This window comes from Nyctibius grandis, chromosome 2, assembly GCF_013368605.1.
Source record: "Nyctibius grandis isolate bNycGra1 chromosome 2, bNycGra1.pri, whole genome shotgun sequence".
NCBI classification, from domain to species: domain Eukaryota; kingdom Metazoa; phylum Chordata; class Aves; order Nyctibiiformes; family Nyctibiidae; genus Nyctibius; species Nyctibius grandis.
The window spans coordinates 127,226,338-127,245,067 of NC_090659.1; the positions used below are offsets into that span (position 1 = coordinate 127,226,338).

The 18,730-nt window shown below is 54.1% G+C and overlaps 1 protein-coding gene across 11 annotated transcripts in view; it reads left to right on the forward strand.

The window, feature by feature from the left end:
- STIM1 (stromal interaction molecule 1) overlaps positions 1-18,730 on the forward strand; it is a 98,910-nt gene that overhangs the window by 66,574 nt on the left and 13,606 nt on the right. For 7 of the 11 annotated variants that reach the window (XM_068395474.1, XM_068395479.1, XM_068395475.1 and 4 more), the window contains 5 exons: positions 6,183-6,360; positions 12,148-12,315; positions 13,095-13,195; positions 14,523-14,758; positions 16,840-16,920. In XM_068395474.1, the coding sequence (XP_068251575.1) occupies positions 6,183-6,360; positions 12,148-12,315; positions 13,095-13,195; positions 14,523-14,758; positions 16,840-16,920 (764 nt within the window). The remainder of the gene's footprint in view (positions 1-6,182; positions 6,361-12,147; positions 12,316-13,094; positions 13,196-14,522; positions 14,759-16,839; positions 16,921-18,730) is intronic. The other 4 variants (XM_068395476.1, XM_068395480.1, XM_068395481.1 and 1 more) reach the window with 1 other exon arrangement.

The window sequence follows — 18,730 nt, forward strand, 5'->3', positions numbered from 1 at the left end:
CCCACTAGACTGCAGCCCAATTTCTTGCCTACGTGCTCATGACAGCCCTCAGGGAATTGTCCTGCACGCGAGCGTTGCTTGAAAGCCTTTCTTCTTCGAGTGTGATCGCATCGGTTGGTGTCAAACACTGGAGAGAGTACCACGGCGATGGTGCCAAGGTGGGCACGTTCCCCTGCCAGTCATGCAGATATGTGACCTGCTTGTTTTTTGGCACGGAGATAGACTGAAGCACATTTCCTCTCTGCCTGCCACGGAGCCGGCTCCCATCCACAGCTGGTTCCACAAAGCTTTGTGTAGTTGGACATTGCAGGTTGGACATAGAATGGTTTGGGTTGGAAGAGACCTTAAAGATCATCTAGTTCCAAAGAATACAGAAGACATACCCTGAAGAAAAAGGTTTTTTTTTTTCCTACAACCAGAAGGACACGGGAATTCCTTCTCAAGATCCAGCTCCGGAGCAGCGGAGCCGCATCCAGGGCGGGAGGTCTCTGCTGGGTGTCCCTGAAGAGCGGGTCACCAGGGATCCAAACGCCGGCTGCTGTGAATGTGCCGTGTGGGGAACGACCTTGGGGTCTGCTGCTGAGGACAGAGCCACGTAAACAAGACATGCCTGGGAAGTTTAACTAATGCTCGGAAGCCAGCTAGGAAGAAACACAAACCCACATACACTAAGCATAGCTTGAGTCTTACCCCGGAGCAGATTGAGATGTTTCTGCAGGGTGTGCAGCCTGTCCTCTGCAGAGGGCCCTCAGCTGGAGCCCAAGAAATGGGAGGTGGCTGTTGTGGGGCTTCTTGGAGAGGATTGATCTAGTTCTCCTCCAAACAGGAGAACAGGCCTTTGCATCCCCAGCAGCGTGGCCAGCAGGGCGAGGGAGGGGATTCTGCCCCTCTGCTCCGCTCTCGGGAGACCCCCCTGCAGTGCTGCGTCCAGCTCTGGGGCCCCCAACAGCAGAAGGACACGGAGCTGTTGGAGCGAGTCCAGAGGAGGCCACGGAGATGCTCAGAGGGCTGGAGCCCCTCTGCTCTGGAGACAGGCTGAGAGAGCTGGGGCTGTTCAGCCTGGAGGAGAGAAGGGTCCGGGGAGACCTTCTAGCACCTTCCAGTGCCTGAAGGGGCTACAGGAAAGCTGGAGAGGGGCTTTTGACAAGGGCATGGAGTGACAGGACTGAGGGGGAATGGTTTTAAACTGAAAGAGGGGAGATTGAGATGAGATATTGGGAAGAAATTGTTGGCTGTGAGGGTGGTGAGAGCCTGGCCCAGGTTGCCCAGAGCAGCTGTGGCTGCCCCCTCCCTGGCAGTGTTCAAGGCCAGGTTGGATGGGGCTTGGAGCAACCTGATCTGGTGGAAGGTGTCCCTGCCCGTGGCAGGGGATTGGAACTGGATGGGCTTTAAGGTCCCTTCCAACCCAAACCATTCTATGATTCTATGACTCTACCCTTGTGCCCCAGCAAGGTTCAGCTGTGCTCCTCGGCCACTGTAGAAATGGCAAAAGCTCCCAGCAGCACATTCCTGTGGACTTGTTCTGAAGTTCTGCTCATAAATCTCTTCTAGAGCTTGCAGTTAGCTCCTTTCCTGGCTCATTGAGATTCAGTGCTGAACAGACCTCCGGAAGGCGTGTGATGCCTTTCCAGTTGCCCACCACCTGCTAGCGCTGTTACTTGATGAACAGCTCTGATACACTCTTGAAGAGTTGGGAAGATTGATACAAAAAACACATTTTTTGTTCAAAGTACTTTTTGAGAACATCCTTCAACAGTGACACTTTCCAGTCGCTTAAATGACCCATGAAGGTAAAAAAGTTCATGTCTTAGCACATCCTACTGATGGTTGAAGGTTGTATGAAGATCTGTATTGAAGATCTCCTGATTGTATTGAAGATCTGCTCCTGAATTGTGAAGCCCCTGGGTGGGTCTTCGTTTTTTGCCTTCATTACAAGTGGAGCTCTGAAGGCACTTTGTCACCTCGTGGAGCTCAGTGCACATGAAACCAGCATGGCTGAACTGGCTGGGTTTGCACGGGGATGGACACAGAAAACGTGGCTTTGTCCATAACCAACATAGGACAATATGAGCTGTGCTGGGAGGAGAAGAATGGTCATGAGGGGAAATACGGTGTTAGGGTGCCTTAGAGGATGATCTTAGCCTGGAGATTTAAAACCTGGATTTTAGCCTGGAGAAGAGGAGGCTCAGAGGTGACCTTAGTGCAGTCTACAACTACCTGAAGGGAGGGTGTAGCACAGTGGGAGTCGGCCTCTTCTCCCAGGCAACCAGCGCTAGGACAAGAGGACACAGCCTCAAGCTTCGCCAGGGGAGGTTCAGGTTGGACATCAGGAAGCATTTCTTCTCAGCAAGGGTCATTAGCCATTGGAAGGGGCTGCCCAGGGAGGTGGTGGAGTCACCATCTCTGGAGGGCTTTAAGAAAAGACTGGACATGGCCCTTAGTGCCATGGTCTAGTTGCCATGGTGGTGTCAGGGCAATGGTTGGACTCGATGATCCCAGAGGGCTCTTCCAACCTGGTTGATTCTGTGATTCTGTGATCTTGAGGATGCAGTTCCCTCCCATTCTGCGTCACAGTGTAGGGGAATTTCTCCTTTAAACAGAAATATTTTGGTGGTTTGGGATTCTGACGGCCCTAGTATGGAAGAGCTTTAGCACCGATGCGCAGGGCAGAGAGCGTGGGCTTGTCTGAGAACTTGGAATGTCTTGGCAAGAGTCTCTTGAAATTGGGGAGGAAAAACACTTGGCGTTCTCAACAGAGCTGTAAATTGAAAACGAGCCTTTTCCAAGAAGGGAGCCAACACCCCGGCTGATGAGAGTCCAACCGCCTGGGCTGGTTTACGTTGCCCTCGGGATGCCGAGGAGGAGCCTGAGGGAGAGGAGTCCTTGGCTGGGACAGCGAGTGGCTTCGCTCTTGACCCGAAAGGCAGCGATGGGTCCCTGCCGTGAGTCTGCACGCGGGCTGTGCTCCGTCCCCCGTCGCCAAGAGCGCAACCAAGTGCTGTCCTTCGATACAGGGCTGGAAGATGGACACCTCTGCGTGTGCTGGAGGGAGCGGCGTTTGTAGCCACTGAGGGTCCACTGAGGATCACAGACTGGTTTGGGTTGGAAGAGACCTTAAAGCCCATCCAGTCCCAACCCCCTGCCACGGGCAGGGACACCTTCCACCAGACCAGGTTGCTCCCAGCCCCATCCAACCTGGCCTTGAACACTGCCAGGGAGGGGGCAGCCACAGCTTCTCTGGGCAACCTGGGCCAGGGTCTCACCACCCTCACAGCCAAGAATTTCTTCCTCACATCTCATCTCAATCTCCCCTCTTGCAGTTTAAAACCATTCCCCCTCGTCCTGTCACTCCAGGCCCTTGCAAAAAGCCCCTCTCCAGCTTTCTGTCAGTCCCCAGCTGGTGCAGGCTGAGCGGGGGCCACTCGGGGAGCCCAGCAGTGCCCTCCCGAGATGTGTTATTTGCCCCTTCCAGCCCAGGCACCGCACACCCGGAGCCAGACCTCACTGACCCTCTCATCTGTCTCTCCCACACATCACTCCATTGGTTTGCTCTCCAGTTTGGATGTTGATGATCTTGAGTGGGAGAAGATTTTATGACCTTGATACACTTTTTCCTGGCTAAGATGATTCCATTCTGGGTTTTAGGATGGGGTTTTTTTTCTTTTCATTGTATGGATGGTTTTACTTGGTCACTGAAAATCTATCTGCTGTAAGCTGCTCCTGGTTTTGCTGGCTAAGCCGATGCCTTGAGAACCTCACAAACATCACTGGTAGCTTCAGTGTAGATGGGCAATTTCTCCAAGATCCCACCGATCCGTGGGGCAGGAGGTGCAGGGCAGGGAGAAGGTAGTTGGACTCGATGAGCCCAGAGGGCTCTTCCAACCTCATTGATTCTGTGTTCAGTCCAGAAGCTAAAGCACATGTCCTGGAAACTCATCATGTCTTAATCTGAAGTTAACCAGAGATGGATGTACCACATTCCTCAAAAATTTGATCCAGGGTTTAATTGTTGCCATAATTTAACAAAATAGACAGTTTTCATTTGAGTCATTTGGCTGGTTCTCGCCAAGGGAGAAGCCCTTTGACACTCTCATCTCTTTCATTGGTGGTGCAACATCATTTTTCAGAACCTTCATGACGATGTGAACGTCTTCATTTAATTTCAACTGAAAATTTGCCAAATCTTTTTTTTTTTCGCTTTTAGACTTGGCAATTGCTGTGTCTCTAGAAACACATGGTTTCAGGACACGGGAAGGTGTCCCTGCCTCTGGCAGGGGGGTTGGAACTAGATGAGCTTTAAGGTCCCTTCCAACCCAAACCAGTCTGTGATTCTATGACTGTTCAATATCAATTCTGTTGAATATCTTTATCAATGATCTGGACAAGGGGATCGAGTGCACACTCAGTGACTTCACAGATGACACCAAGTTGGGTGGGAGTGTTGATGTGCTGGAGGGCAGGAGGCTCTGCAGAGGGGTCTGGACAGGCTGGAGTGATGGGCCGAGGCCACTGTGTGAGGGGCAACAAGGGCAAGTGTCGGGTCCTGCCCTTGGGGCACAACAACCCCCCGCACCGCTACAGGCTGGGGGAAGAGGGGCTGGAAAGTGCCTGGGGGAAAAGGACCTGGGGGTGTTGGTCGATGGCGGCTGGATATGAGCCAGCAGTGTGCCCAGGTGGCCAAGAAGACCACCAGCATCCTGGCTTGTATCAGCACTAGTGTGGCCAGCAGGACTAGGGCAGGGATCGTCCCCCTGTGCTCGGCACTGGTGAGGCCGCACCTCGAATCCTGGGTGCAGTTTTGGGCCCCTCACGACAAGAAAGACCTTGAGGTGCTGGAGCAAGTCCAGAGAAGGGCAACGGGGCTGGGGAAGGGTCTGGAGCACAAGTGTGATGGGGAGCGGCTGAGGGACCTGGGGGGGTTTAGCCTGCAGAAAAGGAGGCTGAGGGGAGACCTTCTCGCTCTCTACAACTGCCTGGAAGGAGGGTGTAGCAGGGGGGGGTCGGTCTCTTCTCCCAGGGAACAAGCGATGGGACGAGAGGAACCGGCCTCAAGTTGCACCAGGGGAGGGTTAGATTGGAGATCAGGGACAATGTCTTCATGGAAAGGGTTGTCAAGCGCTGGCACAGGCTGCCCAGGGCAGTGGTGGAGTCCCCATCCCTGGAGGGATTCAAAAGCCGTGTAGATGTGGTGCTGAGGGCCATGGGTTAGTGGTGGCCTTGGCAGTGCTGGGTTAAGGGTTGGGCTCGATGGTCTTAAAGGTCCTTCAGCGCAGTCCTGCGTGTGCCAGGTTCACTCCTGGTGCTCATTTGATTTCACCGAGCTTGTGCCAGGGTTGGGTTCACACTGGTGCAGCTCCCCTGAGATGCAAATGTCGCAGAAGCCCTGAACCCCCTCGCTGTGGCTGTGGCCGCGTGTCCTTCAGAGGGCTGGGGCTTCCCAGGCCCAACGGCTGAACTCTCCTGGATGGGTACCAGCAATCTGTTATTGCTTTTTTAATTCCTCCTGCTTTAATTCTGTCATGATTAAATCACTTCCAGGCAAAATTAAGACATGTCTGAATTTGAAGGCTTTTGAAGTGGAACAGGGAGACGTCCCATGTGGGTGTTCATACCTGCTCAGGCAGATCTTCCCCTCCTGTGTTTTTAATTAAAGGAAAAAGTCTTCAATCTTGTAAAAACAGTGAAAATCCAAATTAATTTGGGGTTTACTATAGGAAGTCTTGATGTGCTTTGGAAAATTAGGAAAATAAGTACTGAGTATTTAATAAATGAAATAAAACTGAGACTCTGGAGTTGACAATTTAATTTCTTCTCGGGCACGGTGAACTTTCTCCTTGACTTTCCAGGCACAGATCTCTGTTGACATCGACACTGAGCAAATAAGAGAGGACACAGCCTCAAGCTTGGCCAGGGGAGGGTCAGGTTGGACATGAGGAAGCATTTCTTCTCAGCAAGGGTCATTAGCCATTGGAAGGGGCTGCCCAGGGAGGTGGTGGAGTCACCATCTCTGGAGGGGTTTAAGAAAAGCCTGGCCATGGCGCTTAGTGCCCTGGTCTAGTTGCCATGGTGGTGTCAGGGCGATGGTTGGACTCGATGAGCCCAGAGGGCTCTTCCAACCTGATGGATTCGGTGGTTGTGTGTGATGTGCCCAGCCCGGGGCTCTCGCTCTCCCTGTGTTGCAGGCTGCAGAAGGCTCAGGAGGAGCATCGCTCCGTGGAGGTGGAAAAGGTGCACCTGGAGAAGAAGCTGCAGGACGAGATCAGCATCGCCAAGCAGGAGGCACACCGGCTCCGAGAGCTGCGGGAGGGCACGGAGAACGAGCTGAGCAGGCAGAAATACGCTGAGCAAGAGCTGGAGCAGGTAAGGGCTCAGCCACACCTCGATGCACTCGCCTCCGAGACACGCCAGCGCGAGCAGCGGGCGGTTCCTCGCTCTGCTTCATCCTTCTGAGCAATGTTCTGCTTATCATCCTCCTTCACCGTTGCTTTTCCACTCCTCTTTGGGGAGGAAAAGATCCCGGAATTTCTCCCACTGCTGCACGTTCCACGTCCCCCATCCCGTACAGCAGTGCTGCCTGTGCTACGGGTGGCTGCACCCCTCTGATGGCTCCCAGCTCCCACGCCAAGCCATAAGCTCGCTCTTTTTTTCTTTTCTCTCTATTTGTGGCTTTAGGAGTGATTTGGAATGAGTTTAGTTGCATTTGCCGTGTTTTCTTGTGGATCAGAGAGGTGTAGGAAGGAAAAAGCTTGACACAGCCTCAAGCTTGGCCAGGGGAGGTTCAGGTTGGCCATTAGGAAGCATTTCTTCTCAGCAAGGGTCATTAGCCATTGGAAGGGGCTGCCCAGGGAGGTGGTGGAGTCACCATCTCTGGAGGGATTTAAAAGCCATGTGGATGTGGTGCTGAGGGACGTGGGTTAGTGGTGGCCTTATCAGTGTTGGGTAAACGGTTGGACTTGATGGTCTTAAAGATCCTTTCCAACCAAAAACATCCTTCCCAAGCATTTCTTCTCAGCAAGGGTCATTAGGCATTGGAAGGGGCTGCCCAGGGAGGTGGTGGAGTCACCATCTCTGGAGGGGTTTAAGAAAAGGCTGGACATGGCACTTAGTGCCCTGGTCTAGTTGCCATGGTGGTGTCAGGGCAATGGTTGGACTCAGTGATCCCAGAGGGCTCTTCCACCTCATTGATTCTGTGATTCTGTGATGGAAATCAAAGACGCTGCTCAGGGCACCCGCCTGCAGGAGCAGAGGGCAAAGAGGGAGCGTTGGGGAATTTTACCTCCCAACTGCCCTTTGTCCCAACCAACAAGAGGTGGAAAACCACAATTCCGGTTGCTGCTTCCCATTTCACCTGAGTGACAGCTCTTGTCTGACTTTAATTTATAGATCAGTTTAAACTGAAATTGTGGGAGCCAGAACTGCATGAGCCAAGCAGGCGCCTTGGGTATCCCCAGGCCATCGGCATGTCCTCCCAGCCTGACTGTACCCAGGCTTTTATGCCACCATGGAGGATGGGGAGGAAAGTGAGACAAGAATCTAGGGTTTCCATTGACAAAGGGGAAACAAGTGTCCTGGCCATCAGGTACCCAGGGAGCTGTGGGGCAGAGCAGCCTTCGTATGCAAATATTCAGTGAACAGCAAATTTCCTCCCTGCTTCGGGTGCCAACAGGCCATGCACCCACAGGCGCCTTTGTCGGCTTTCCTCTCGTGGTCCAACATCATTCCTCCTAACTTGTCATCCAGCCTCTCCCCAGAGCCACTGAGCTCCGTCCCAGGACACGTGTTGGGGCATCCATGCTTGTGTACACAGAAATTCAGTCATTTTGTATTGGTCCACTTCTGGGCCCCGCACTTCAAGAAAGATGTTGAGGTGTTGGAGCGAGTCCAGAGGAGGGCGACCAAGCTGGGGAAGGGTCTGGAGGGTCTGACCTGCGAGGAACGGCTGAGGGAGCTGGGGGGGTTTAGCCTGGAGAAGAGGAGGCTCAGAGGTGACCTTAGTGCAGTCTACAACTACCTGAAGGGAGGTTGTAGTGGAGTGGGAGTCGGCCTCTTCTCCCAGGCAACCAGCGACAGGACAAGAGGACACAGCCTCAAGCTTGGCCACGGGAGGGTCAGGTTGGCCATTAGGAAGCATTTCTTCTCAGCAAGGGTCATTAGCCATTGGAAGGGGCTGCCCAGGGAGGTGGTGGAGTCCCCATCTCTGGAGGGGTTTAAGAAAAGCCTGGCCATGGCACTTAGTGCCCTGGTCTAGTTGCCATGGTGGTGTCAGGGCAATGGTTGGACTCGATGATCCCAGAGGGCTCTTCCAACCTCATCGATTCTGTGATCCTGTGTGGGCCATTTAAGGCTGTGTAGCCTTCCTCCTGTAACCCCGCGCCCTGGTACCCAACCTCCTCCTGGCTTTTGGAGAAGGCAGGGGCTCACCCATTCCTCTTCCCCCTCCACATTTGTTAAGAAACCCCCAAAGCCAGAGGTGACCTAACCGCTCTGTTGTTCCTTAGAGGCCTTCAGGAGGGATGCACTGACAGGGTGAGTATTGGTTTTGCCCACCTGACCCACACTGTGTGAGTATAACACGATCACCATCCCAGTGAGCTGTAGACCACAGAGAGCATTAACCAGTCACTCCCACTGACCGTAAAACTCATCCGATATTAAGATATTCTTGGGTCCCAGGGAATGTCAAAACAAGACGTTCTCTTGCACCAGTTGATTCTTATCACTAAAATGATTCTGGAGGGTTTGGAAGCTCCTACTGGAGTCGGGTGTAGGGGATGGAGCAGCAGTGCAGTTCTGGGATGGGACTGTCCCATACTGGGTTGTTCTCTCCTCGCTAGGTCATCCTACCCCAGACCATGGACCCAGCCAGGGCTGCAGACCCCGAGGGCAATCCTGGCTTTATAAATTGTTGCTCTTAGTCATCAAAATGGGATCTTAGAAATCTTCACAGGAGAATGTAGACACACGCAGTGACTCCTATTTGCAGTGATTCCCCTGCAGAACCCAACGGGTTTGTGTTTGGACACTGCTGTGTGATGGCTCATCCCAACCACTGGGCCTTGGCTGTTCTGCACTGCTTCTCTGTTCCACCCTTCCATAAAAACATTGTTCCTGTACGTGTTTTGAGCACTCCTCTACGCCAAACACCCAGTGGCAGATTTCCTGCCCGCTTGTTCTCCATATTCCTAAATCCCAGACACTTGCGGGTCATGGTCAGAGTTCTGCCTGTGGTGGGAGCAGATGGGGAAAAACGGACCTTCTTGGCATCTGTGATCCTGAATTTGTGACTTCTTCAATGATTTAGGCAAAGTTATAGTCAAGAAGACTAAATGACACATGAGTGATAGAAGTAGCTGACCTGTACGGTGCCTCCTGGCGACTTCTAGATGGTTGCCCAGAGAAGCTGTGGCTGCCCCCTCCCTGGCAGTGTTCAAGGCCAGGTTGGATGGGGCTTGGAGCAACCTGGTCTGGTGGAAGGTGTCCCTGCCCGTGGCAGGGGGTTGGAACTGGATGGGCTTTAAAGTCCCTTCCAACCCAAACCATTCTATGATTGTGTGACTGGAAATGTCCTCCAGGATAAAATATGGGATTTCAAAGCATCTGAGCGTAACCTGCTGCTTTTGGCTCGCTAGGAATGACGCCTGTGCCAGACTTGGTGAGATGTGACTGAGTTAAAGAACACGTTAAGTGAAAAGATCCATATTTGATCCATATCCATCTTCAGTCTCCTTGTGGCTGTGCTGTGTGGGAAACGAAGAGGCACCAGCACCAGGCAAGGGCAGGTCCAAACGTGCTTGTGGGAAGCGTGTGCTGGGCGTTGGGAAGGGTCTGGTGCAGAGCCCGAGCAGGTCACCAGACACACTCCCACTGCCCTGAGCTTCTGAGACCTGGGCCCTAAAGAACAGAAGGAGAAAATGGGCCAGACATCATCCAGGCGCCATCATTGGCCTCTTCTCCCAGGCAACCAGAGATAGGACAAGAGGACACAGCCTCAAGCTTGGCCAGGGGAGGGTCAGGTTGGACATTAGGAAGCATTTCTTCTCAGCAAGGGTCATTAGCCATTGGAAGGGGCTGCCCAGGGAGGTGGTGGAGTCACCATCTCTGGATGTGTTTAAGAAAAGCCTGGACATGGCACTTAGTGCCATGGTCTAGTTGCCATGGTGGTGTCAGGGCAATGGTTGGACTCGATGAGCCCAGAGGGCTCTTCCAGCCTCATTGATTCTGTGATTGTGTGAATTCTTGCTGGTCTCTAGCACTGAATGCGTTTATGTAAGGTTTTGGTATCTTCAACTTACTTGTCACCCACTTTCTTCTAATTTTGTAATCGCTCCCATCTCCAGCAAGATCAGTACGTGTGTGGAGGAGCCCAGACCGATGGTGTGTGGAGGAGACTGAGCTGGGATGGAAGGAGCGTCCCCCAGAAAGCTGCAGAAACTGCTCATTCCAGACGTGCTGTTTCTTTTCCTGACCATGCAGCACATGTTTTGTGTCTAAATATTTTTCTCATCTTGTTCCAGTGTGAAAGTTGTCTCTTGACAAGCTCCCTCTGCTTGGCTCCGTAGCTGCAGTGAGAGCAGGCGATTGCCTGCGCAGCGCTGTCAGCAGTTCTGCCTCGGGAGGAGAGTCTCTGGGCTGTGCAGACCTGCAGGCAGGCAGCAGACGTTGCAGGGGTTGCTAGAGGCAACGATGAGCAACCTGAATATCCTCACCTAAACTCTGATTTTCTTTTAACTTGTGCGGCGTGCTGTCATCTCGGAGGGTTTATGTGCAGTTGATGCCGTTGGTGGGAAGGGGTGGACCAGGTCAGGGGTGGACGCACGCTCTGCTGACCCTCCCCGAGAGCCGAGGTGCTGAGGCAGGAGCAGAGAGACCATCCAGAGGGACCTGGACAGGCTGGAGAGCTGGGCCTGTGCGAACCGCATGGAGTTCAACAAGGCCAAGGGCAAGGTCCTGCACGTGGGTCGGGGCAATCCCAAGCACAAACACAGGCTGGGCGGAGAATGGATGGAGAGCAGCCCTGAGGAGAAGGACTTGGGGGTGATGGGTGACGAGAAGCTCACCATGAGCCGGCAACGTGCGCTGGCAGCCCAGAAAGCCAACGGTGTCCTGGGCTGCATCCCCAGCAGCGTGGCCAGCAGGGCGAGGGAGGGGATTCTGCCCCTCTGCTCCGCTCTGGTGAGAGCCCCCCTGCAGTGCTGCGTCCAGCTCTGGGGCCCAACAGAAGAAGGACACGGAGCTGTTGGAGCGAGTCCAGAGGAGGCCACGGAGATGCTCAGAGGGCTGGAGCCCCTCTGCTGTGGAGACAGGCTGAGAGAGCTGGGGCTGTTCAGCCTGGAGAAGAGAAGGCTCCAGGGAGACCTTCTAGCACGTTCCAGTGCCTGAAGGGGCTACAGGAAAGCTGGAGAGGGGCTTTTGACAAGGGCATGGAGTGACAGGACGAGGGGGAACGGTTTTAAACTGAAAGAGGGGAGATTGAGATGAGATCTGAGGAAGAAATTGTTGTCTGTGAGGGTGGTGAGAGCCTGGCCCAGGTTGCCCAGAGAAGCTATGGCTGCCCCCTCCCTGGCAGTGTTCAAGGCCAGGTTGGATGGGGCTTGGAGCAACCTGGTCTGGTGGAAGGTGTCCCTGCCCATGGCAGGGAGTTGGAACTGGATGGGCTTTAAGGTCCCTTCCAACCCAAACTAGTCTGTGATTCTGTGGTTGTCAAGCGCTGGCACAGGCTGCCCAGGGCAGTGGTGGAGTCCCCATCCCTGGGGGGATTCAAAAGCCGTGTAGATGTGGTGCTGAGGGCCATGGGTTAGTGGTGGCCTTGGCAGTGCTGGGTTAACGGTTGGGCTCGATGATCTCAAAGGTCCTTTCCAACCCAAACAGTTCTGTGGTTCTATGCTCTGGCCAACTGAGCAGCACCTTCTCTGTCGGACACTGCCCTGCTGCGCTCCTCTCTCCCACCTGCCCACAGTACCAGGGTTCCCCCTCTCCTCCTGTTGACCTTTCCTTCTCTCATGAGCAAGATGAAGTTGCGTGGAGTCTTTTTTGTCTATTTTCTGGTGCCGTACAAGCGGTGGGTTGGCAGCCAGTGGCGGGGTGGCCCTGCGGGAGGGCAGCCTGGCCCTGCCACCGCTGCAACGCCGCCGGCCGGTTCTCCCCCAGGTGCGGATGGCCCTCAAGAACGCCGAGAAGGAGCTGGAGTCCCACTGCAGCTGGGCTGCGCCCGAGGCCCTGCAGAAGTGGCTCCAGCTGACCCACGAGGTGGAGGTCCAGTACTACAACATCAAGAAACAGAACGCGGAGAAGCAGCTGCTGGTGGCCAAGGAAGGGGTGAGAATTGCAGCGTCGCGTCCCGGGTCTTCCCCTCGCAGCCGCAGGGAAGGGTTTGGGGAATTTTCAGAGGGCTGGAACCCCTCTGCTCTGGAGATGGGCTGAGAGAGCTGGGGTGTTCAGCCTGGAGAAGAGAAGGCTCTGGGGAGACCTTCTAGCACCTTCCAGTACCTGAAGGGGCTACAGGAAAGCTGGAGAGGGGCTTTTGACAAGGACATGGAGTGACAGGACGAGGGGGAACGGTTTTAAACTGCAAGAGGGGAGATTGAGATGAGATGTGAGGAAGAAATTCTTGGCTGTGAGGGTGGTGAGAGCCTGGCCCAGGTTGCCCAGAGAAGCTGTGGCTGCCCCCTCCCTGGCAGTGTTCAAGGCCACGTTGGATGGGGCTGGGAGCAACCTGGTCTGGTGGAAGGTGTCCCTGCCCGTGGCAGGGAGTTGGAACTGGATGGGCTTTAAGGTCCCTTCCAACCCAAACCAGTCTGGGATTCTGTGATTCTATTAATGAGGTGGCTGGTTCAGTTCCCTCTGACTCTTGGGAAATCAGGAGAACGGCCAAGGAGGAGCAAAAAACCCCCAGCCTCCTTCCTCACTGCTGGCGAATTCCTCACCCACCACGTTAGGAAGAATAACATCCTTCAATAAAACCCCCATTCACACTACTCACATGTGTGCAAACAGCTGCAGGGGCTATTTCTGTCTCAGCCCATCCAGGATGTTCTTGTCCTGGAGGAAACGTGAGGTCGTCTTCTTCCTGTGACCTTTTTCTGTTGATGTTCCAGGCTGAAAAAATTAAAAAGAAGCGAAACACCCTGTTTGGAACATTTCACGTTGCTCACAGCTCATCTCTAGATGATGTTGATCATAAAATCTTAACTGCAAAGTGAGTATCTACTTAATCCCTTCCCTTATCTCTGCCCTCCTCTTTCATGCCTCCAATATTAGACACTCATGTTGTAGCCTCTACAGGTGCTCTTGGTCTCATTTTGCTGAACTTGGGTTCTCTTGACTTTAGTTACCTGGGATTGGACTTGCTCCTTTTAATCAATAATCTAGCATCCTTCTAGACAAACTGGCTGCCCCGGGCTTGGATGGGTGGACTCTTCGATGGGTTAAAAACTGGCTGGATGGCCGAGCCCAGAGAGTGGTGGGGAATGGGGCAAAGTCCAACTGGCGGCCGGTCACCAGCGGTGTTCCCCAGGGCTCAGTTCTGGGGCCGGTGCTGTTCAATATCTTTATAGATGATCTAGACGTAGGGATGGAGTGCACCCTCAGTGAATGTGCAGATGACACCAAGCTGGGTGGGAGTGTCGGTCTGCTGGAGGGTAGGAAGGGTCTGTAGAGGGATCTGGACAGGTTGGATCGATGGACTGAGACCAACGGCGTGAGGTTCAACAAGAACAAGTGCCGGGTCTGACACTTGGGCCACACCAACCCCCTGCAGCGCTACAGGCTGGGGGAAGAGTGGTTAGAAAGAGCCCTGGGGGTGCTGATCGACAGCCGGCTGAACGTGAGCCAGCAGTGTGCCCAGGTGGCCAAGAAGGCCAATGGCATCCTGGCCTCTATCAGGAATAGTGTAGCCAGCCGGTCTGGGGAAGGGATTGTCCCTCTGTACTGGGCACTGGTGAGGCCGCACCTTGAATCCTGTGTCCAGTTGTGGGCCCCGCACTTCAAGAGAGATGTTGAGGTGTTGGAGCGAGTGCAGAGGAGGGCGACCAAGGTGGGGAAGGGTCTGGAGGGTCTGACCTATGAGGAACGGCTGAGGGAGCTGGGGGTGTTTAGCCTGGAGAAGAGGAGGCTCAGAGGTGACCTTAGTGCAGTCTACAACTACCTGAAGGGAGGGTGTAGCGCAGTGGGAGTCGGCCTCTTCTCCCAGGCAACCAGCGCTGGGACAAGAGGACACAGCCTCAAGCTTGGCCAGGGGAGGGTCAGGGTGGACATCAGGAAGCATTTCTTCTCAGCAAGGGTCATTAGCCATTGGAAGGGGCTGCCCAGGGAGGTGGTGGAGTCACCATCTCTGGAGGGGTTTAAGAAAAGCCTGGACATGGCACTTAGTGCCCTGGTCTAGTTGCCATGGTGGTGTCAGGGCAATGGTTGGACTCGATGATCCCAGAGGGCTCTTCCAACCTGGGTGATTCGGTGGTTCTGTGATTTGGGGTGTGTTTTTCCTTCATTCTTTACGTTTTCCCTTGTTTGCACCTCGCTTCCAGGCAAGCGCTGAGCGAAGTGACGGCCGCGCTGCGGGAGCGCCTGCATCGCTGGCAGCAGATCGAGCTGCTCTGCGGCTTCCAGATTGTCAACAACCCGGGCATCCACACCCTCGCCTCAGCCCTTAACATCGACCCCAGCTGGATGGGCACCCCACGCCCCAACCCTTCGCACTTCATCATGACCGATGACGTGGACGATTTGGATGAAGAGATCGTGTCCCCCATGTCCATACAATGTACGTAGCCACGCGCAGTGAGTCTGTGTCTGCTGGGTGCTGTGATGTGGGGCAGACCTGGAGCAGCAGGTCAGATGTGTGAGGAGGAATTCAGGTGTGTGAGGAGGAATTCAGGTGTCTGAGGTGGTTTTTAGGTGACCAAAGAGAAGTTGTTAGTTGTTAAGGGTCAAGAGTGTCCGTAAGTGCCAGAGCGACACTGCTGGGGTTGCTTGGAGCTCTTGGCTCCACCACAACTAGTAATTTGTAGATGTTATTAGTCATCTTTTATCCCTGTGGGTGCTGTTCTGAATTTAAGCATTTACAAAAAATATCCACAAAGGCACAAAACTGAGAGAGGAAAACAGAGTGTGTTTTGTGATTCTGAGAAGAGAAGGCTCCGGGGAGACCTTCTAGCACCTTCCAGTACCTGAAGGGGCTACAGGAAAGCTGGAGAGGGGCTTTTTACAAGGACATGGAGTGACAGGACGAGGGGGAACGGTTTTAAACTGCAAGAGGGGAGATTGAGATGAGATGTGAGGAAGAAATTCTTGGCTGTGAGGGTGGTGAGAGCCTGGCCCAGGTTGCCCAGAGCAGCTGTGGCTGCCCCCTCCCTGGCAGTGTTCAAGGCCAGGTTGGATGGGGCTTGGAGCAACCTGGTGTGGTGGAAGGTGTCCCTGCCCGTGGCAGGGGGTTGGAACTGGATGGGCTTTAAGGTCCCTCCCAACCCAAACCATCCTGTGATTCTATGCTGCCTACCCGTAACGACGTGTTAAACATTTCCTGGAGCAAAACCCCAAGGCCCCATCCCCTCTGCACGTGGTGCCCTCACCGAGGCAGGCCTTCTCTCCCTCTTTATCGGTGACTGTTCGTGTACGAAGTGCCTCAGCCCCTGTGGGGAGGAGTGAGGCTGCTGGAGAGGGCGGGTGGCTGATCCTGCTCTCGTGAGCCCGCATCTCTCGGAGGAAGGGGCTGAACTGGGGTCACCCTGTGCCTGTTACTCTCTCAGTTGCCGAGCTCTTGGATTAAGTGAAGGCTGTGTCCTTCTCTGTGAGAGGTTTGTGAGTCAGTCCTGGCTACTGTTGCCATGTTCAAGTGACCCAGATTCAGCCTTGCTTCTCTCCAGAAAGACCTTGAGGTGCTGGAGCGAGTCCAGAGAAGGGCAACGGGGCTGGGGAAGGGTCTGGAGCACAAGTGTGATGAGGAGCGGCTGAGGGACCTGGGGGGGTTTAGCCTGGAGAAAAGGAGGCTGAGGGGAGACCTTCTCGCTCCCTACAACTGCCTGAAAGGAGGGTGTAGTGATGGGGGGTCGGTCTCTTCTCCCAGGGAACAGGCGATGGGACGAGAGGAACCGGCCTCAAGTTGTGCCAGGGGAGGTTTAGATTGGAGATCAGGGACAATGTCTTCATGGAAAGGGTTGTCAAGCGCTGGCACAGGCTGCCCAGGGCAGTGGTGGAGTCCCCATCCCTGGAGGGATTCAAAAGCCGTGTAGATGCGGTGCTGAGGGCCATGGGTTAGTGGTGGCCTTGGCAGTGCTGGGTTAAGGGTTGGGCTCGATGATCTTAAAGGTCCTTCCCAACCCAAACGGTTCTGTGGTTCTCTAAAGGATAACAGTGTCCTGCTCCTCTTTGTGACTATCAGTCCCCATCACAAACCAAGCCCAACAGCTCTAGTAACCCCCTGGCAAAGCTCAAGGTGGGTGTCAATGAGAGGGATGTCTATGGGGAGGTCCCATATGACGCCCAAAGCGCCCACTCCGCAGCACGAGCTGGACGAGGCACGAGCCTGCACCCGAGATTTTCAGCCTCAGCCTCTTCATGCCTCCCTTGGGACACCTCGGGGGGGTTTTTGGGGTGAGGACTCACAGTGCCAGCCAGTCCCGTGACGGTCCCCACATCCCCACGGGTGCCAGCCCCTGCAGCAGGCGCCAGGTCCCCAAAGCACGGCAACCTTTGCTTTCCCTGGAGGATTTTTCTTTGGGCACAAAAGCTGCTTCAGGAGAGCAGCGCAGGGTTTTTCCTCCCGACGTGGTGGGGATCCTGGTGATGATTCTCCTGGTAAATCACATTTTTCTCTCTCCCATCCCACCCCCTGGCCCACCCCAGACGCAGCCTGGCTTTTCGGGCGCAGGTTCAGTGACCGCTCGTCTCTGTCCTCGGAGGATCAGTCCCTCTGGAAATACCCTGGTTTGGTTCTCTTCAATTATATTTTAATTTTTTTTTATTCTACCCTCTGCCCTTTTTCTGGACTAAAACCCATACACCAATTTCCCACCTTTCTGGCACTGAACACTAATGAACGTACCTCTCTTCACTGAGCCATCAGCATCTTTACTAACCCCTGGGAAGAGTCTGGTGGGATGGAGAAGAATCGCAGTTCGCTGTAGTTCTCACTTGCTCGTGGGTTTTGCTTTTAAAAAAAAATCCAATTGTGACATCTGGGGGGTTGTTTTTTTGCTTATTTTTACCCCTGAGGTGGAGATTAAGGATTCAGGTGAGGCCAGGAGGAGGTGATAACATTCCCTGTCCCATCCCACCTCCTTCTCCACACAGGGTTTGCTCGCAGCCCCTCCGCTGCCGGCGTCGGGCACGGAGCAGGACGAGCTGGTGGGGCAGCGGGGTGCTGGTGATGGTCTTCCACAAGGTGATGAGCAGGTTATTTGGTGAACGCTGATCAGATATGCAGTGTCTGGAAATTCTTGGCTGTGAGGGTGGTGAGACCCTGGCCCAGGTTGCCCAGAGAAGCTGTGGCTGCCCCCTCCCTGGCAGTGTTCAAGGGCAGGTTGGATGGGGCTTGGAGCAACCTGGTGTGGTGGAAGGTGTCCCTGCCCGTGGCAGGGGGTTGGGACTGGATGGGCTTTAAGGTCCCTTCCAACCCAAACCAGTCTGTGGTTCTGTGGTGTTTATGGGAAGCAAGGGGCCGCTGTGGCTGTGCGAGGGGAGGTCTCAGCCCTTGGTCCTGCGCTTATCGCAGGGAACATGGTGCAGAAGGCGAGCGCAAAGGTGTCAGGTTGGGAAATGAGGAGTGGAACAGCAGGAAAAACCCCAAACCCTTGGGGAGAAAAACATGGCCCAAGAGAAAACGAAACCTGTAGCAGGAACCTCTAATCCTGCTCACAGGATTGAGACACAGCCTCAAGCTTGGCCAGGGGAGGGTCAGGTTGGACATTAGGAAGCATTTCTTCTCAGCAAGGGTCATTAGCCATTGGAAGGGGCTGCCCAGGGAGGTGGTGGAGTCACCATCTCTGGAGGGGTTTAAGAAAAGCCTGGACATGGCCCTTAGTGCCCTGGTCTAGTTGCCATGGTGGTGTCAGGGCAATGGTTGGACTCGGTGAGCCCAGAGGGCTCTTCCAACCTGGTTGATTCTGGGATTCTGTAACCATGGGGATGTGGAAACAGCAAACTTCCCTCAATTATTTTTGCTTGTTCCTTCTTGCACTTGAAATACGTCCCAGCGGTGCTCCCTCGGCGCCAGAGCTGTCAGACGAGCTGCAGGAGGCTCGTGGTTCCCAGCTGGATGGTTTTATAGCAGCGATTTGCTGGTTCTTCGATCCCGAAGGAGCTCTCCTTCTCCTCCCTTTCATAGCTTTCCTCTCTGTTCCACCTTTTTTAACCCATTTCTACATTGATTTCTGATGTGTATAAGAAATCCTGAACGATCCTGAACACCTTATCTCCTGCCAAAGAAGGATCCTCTTGTACGGCAGCCACAGCCCGTGGGTTAAATCCAACCGCTGTGGTTGTCTCCTGACTTCGTGGCCAGAAAGATCACGATGATCATTATAAAGCTGTTAATTAGCTGGTGATGGTGCCCTGGAGGAGACAGTCCAGTTTCTATGAAGCAAGATGAATTTGCAATTAGAGAAAAACATTTTCAAATTGAGTGTCTCTTTGATGAGTGAGCTAATTACAAAGCAGATGGTACCACGTTGGGACCAGAGCTCTCATTTCATGCACCAAGGGTGGCAGCAGCCTGTGCCTGCCCAATTAGTGTCAC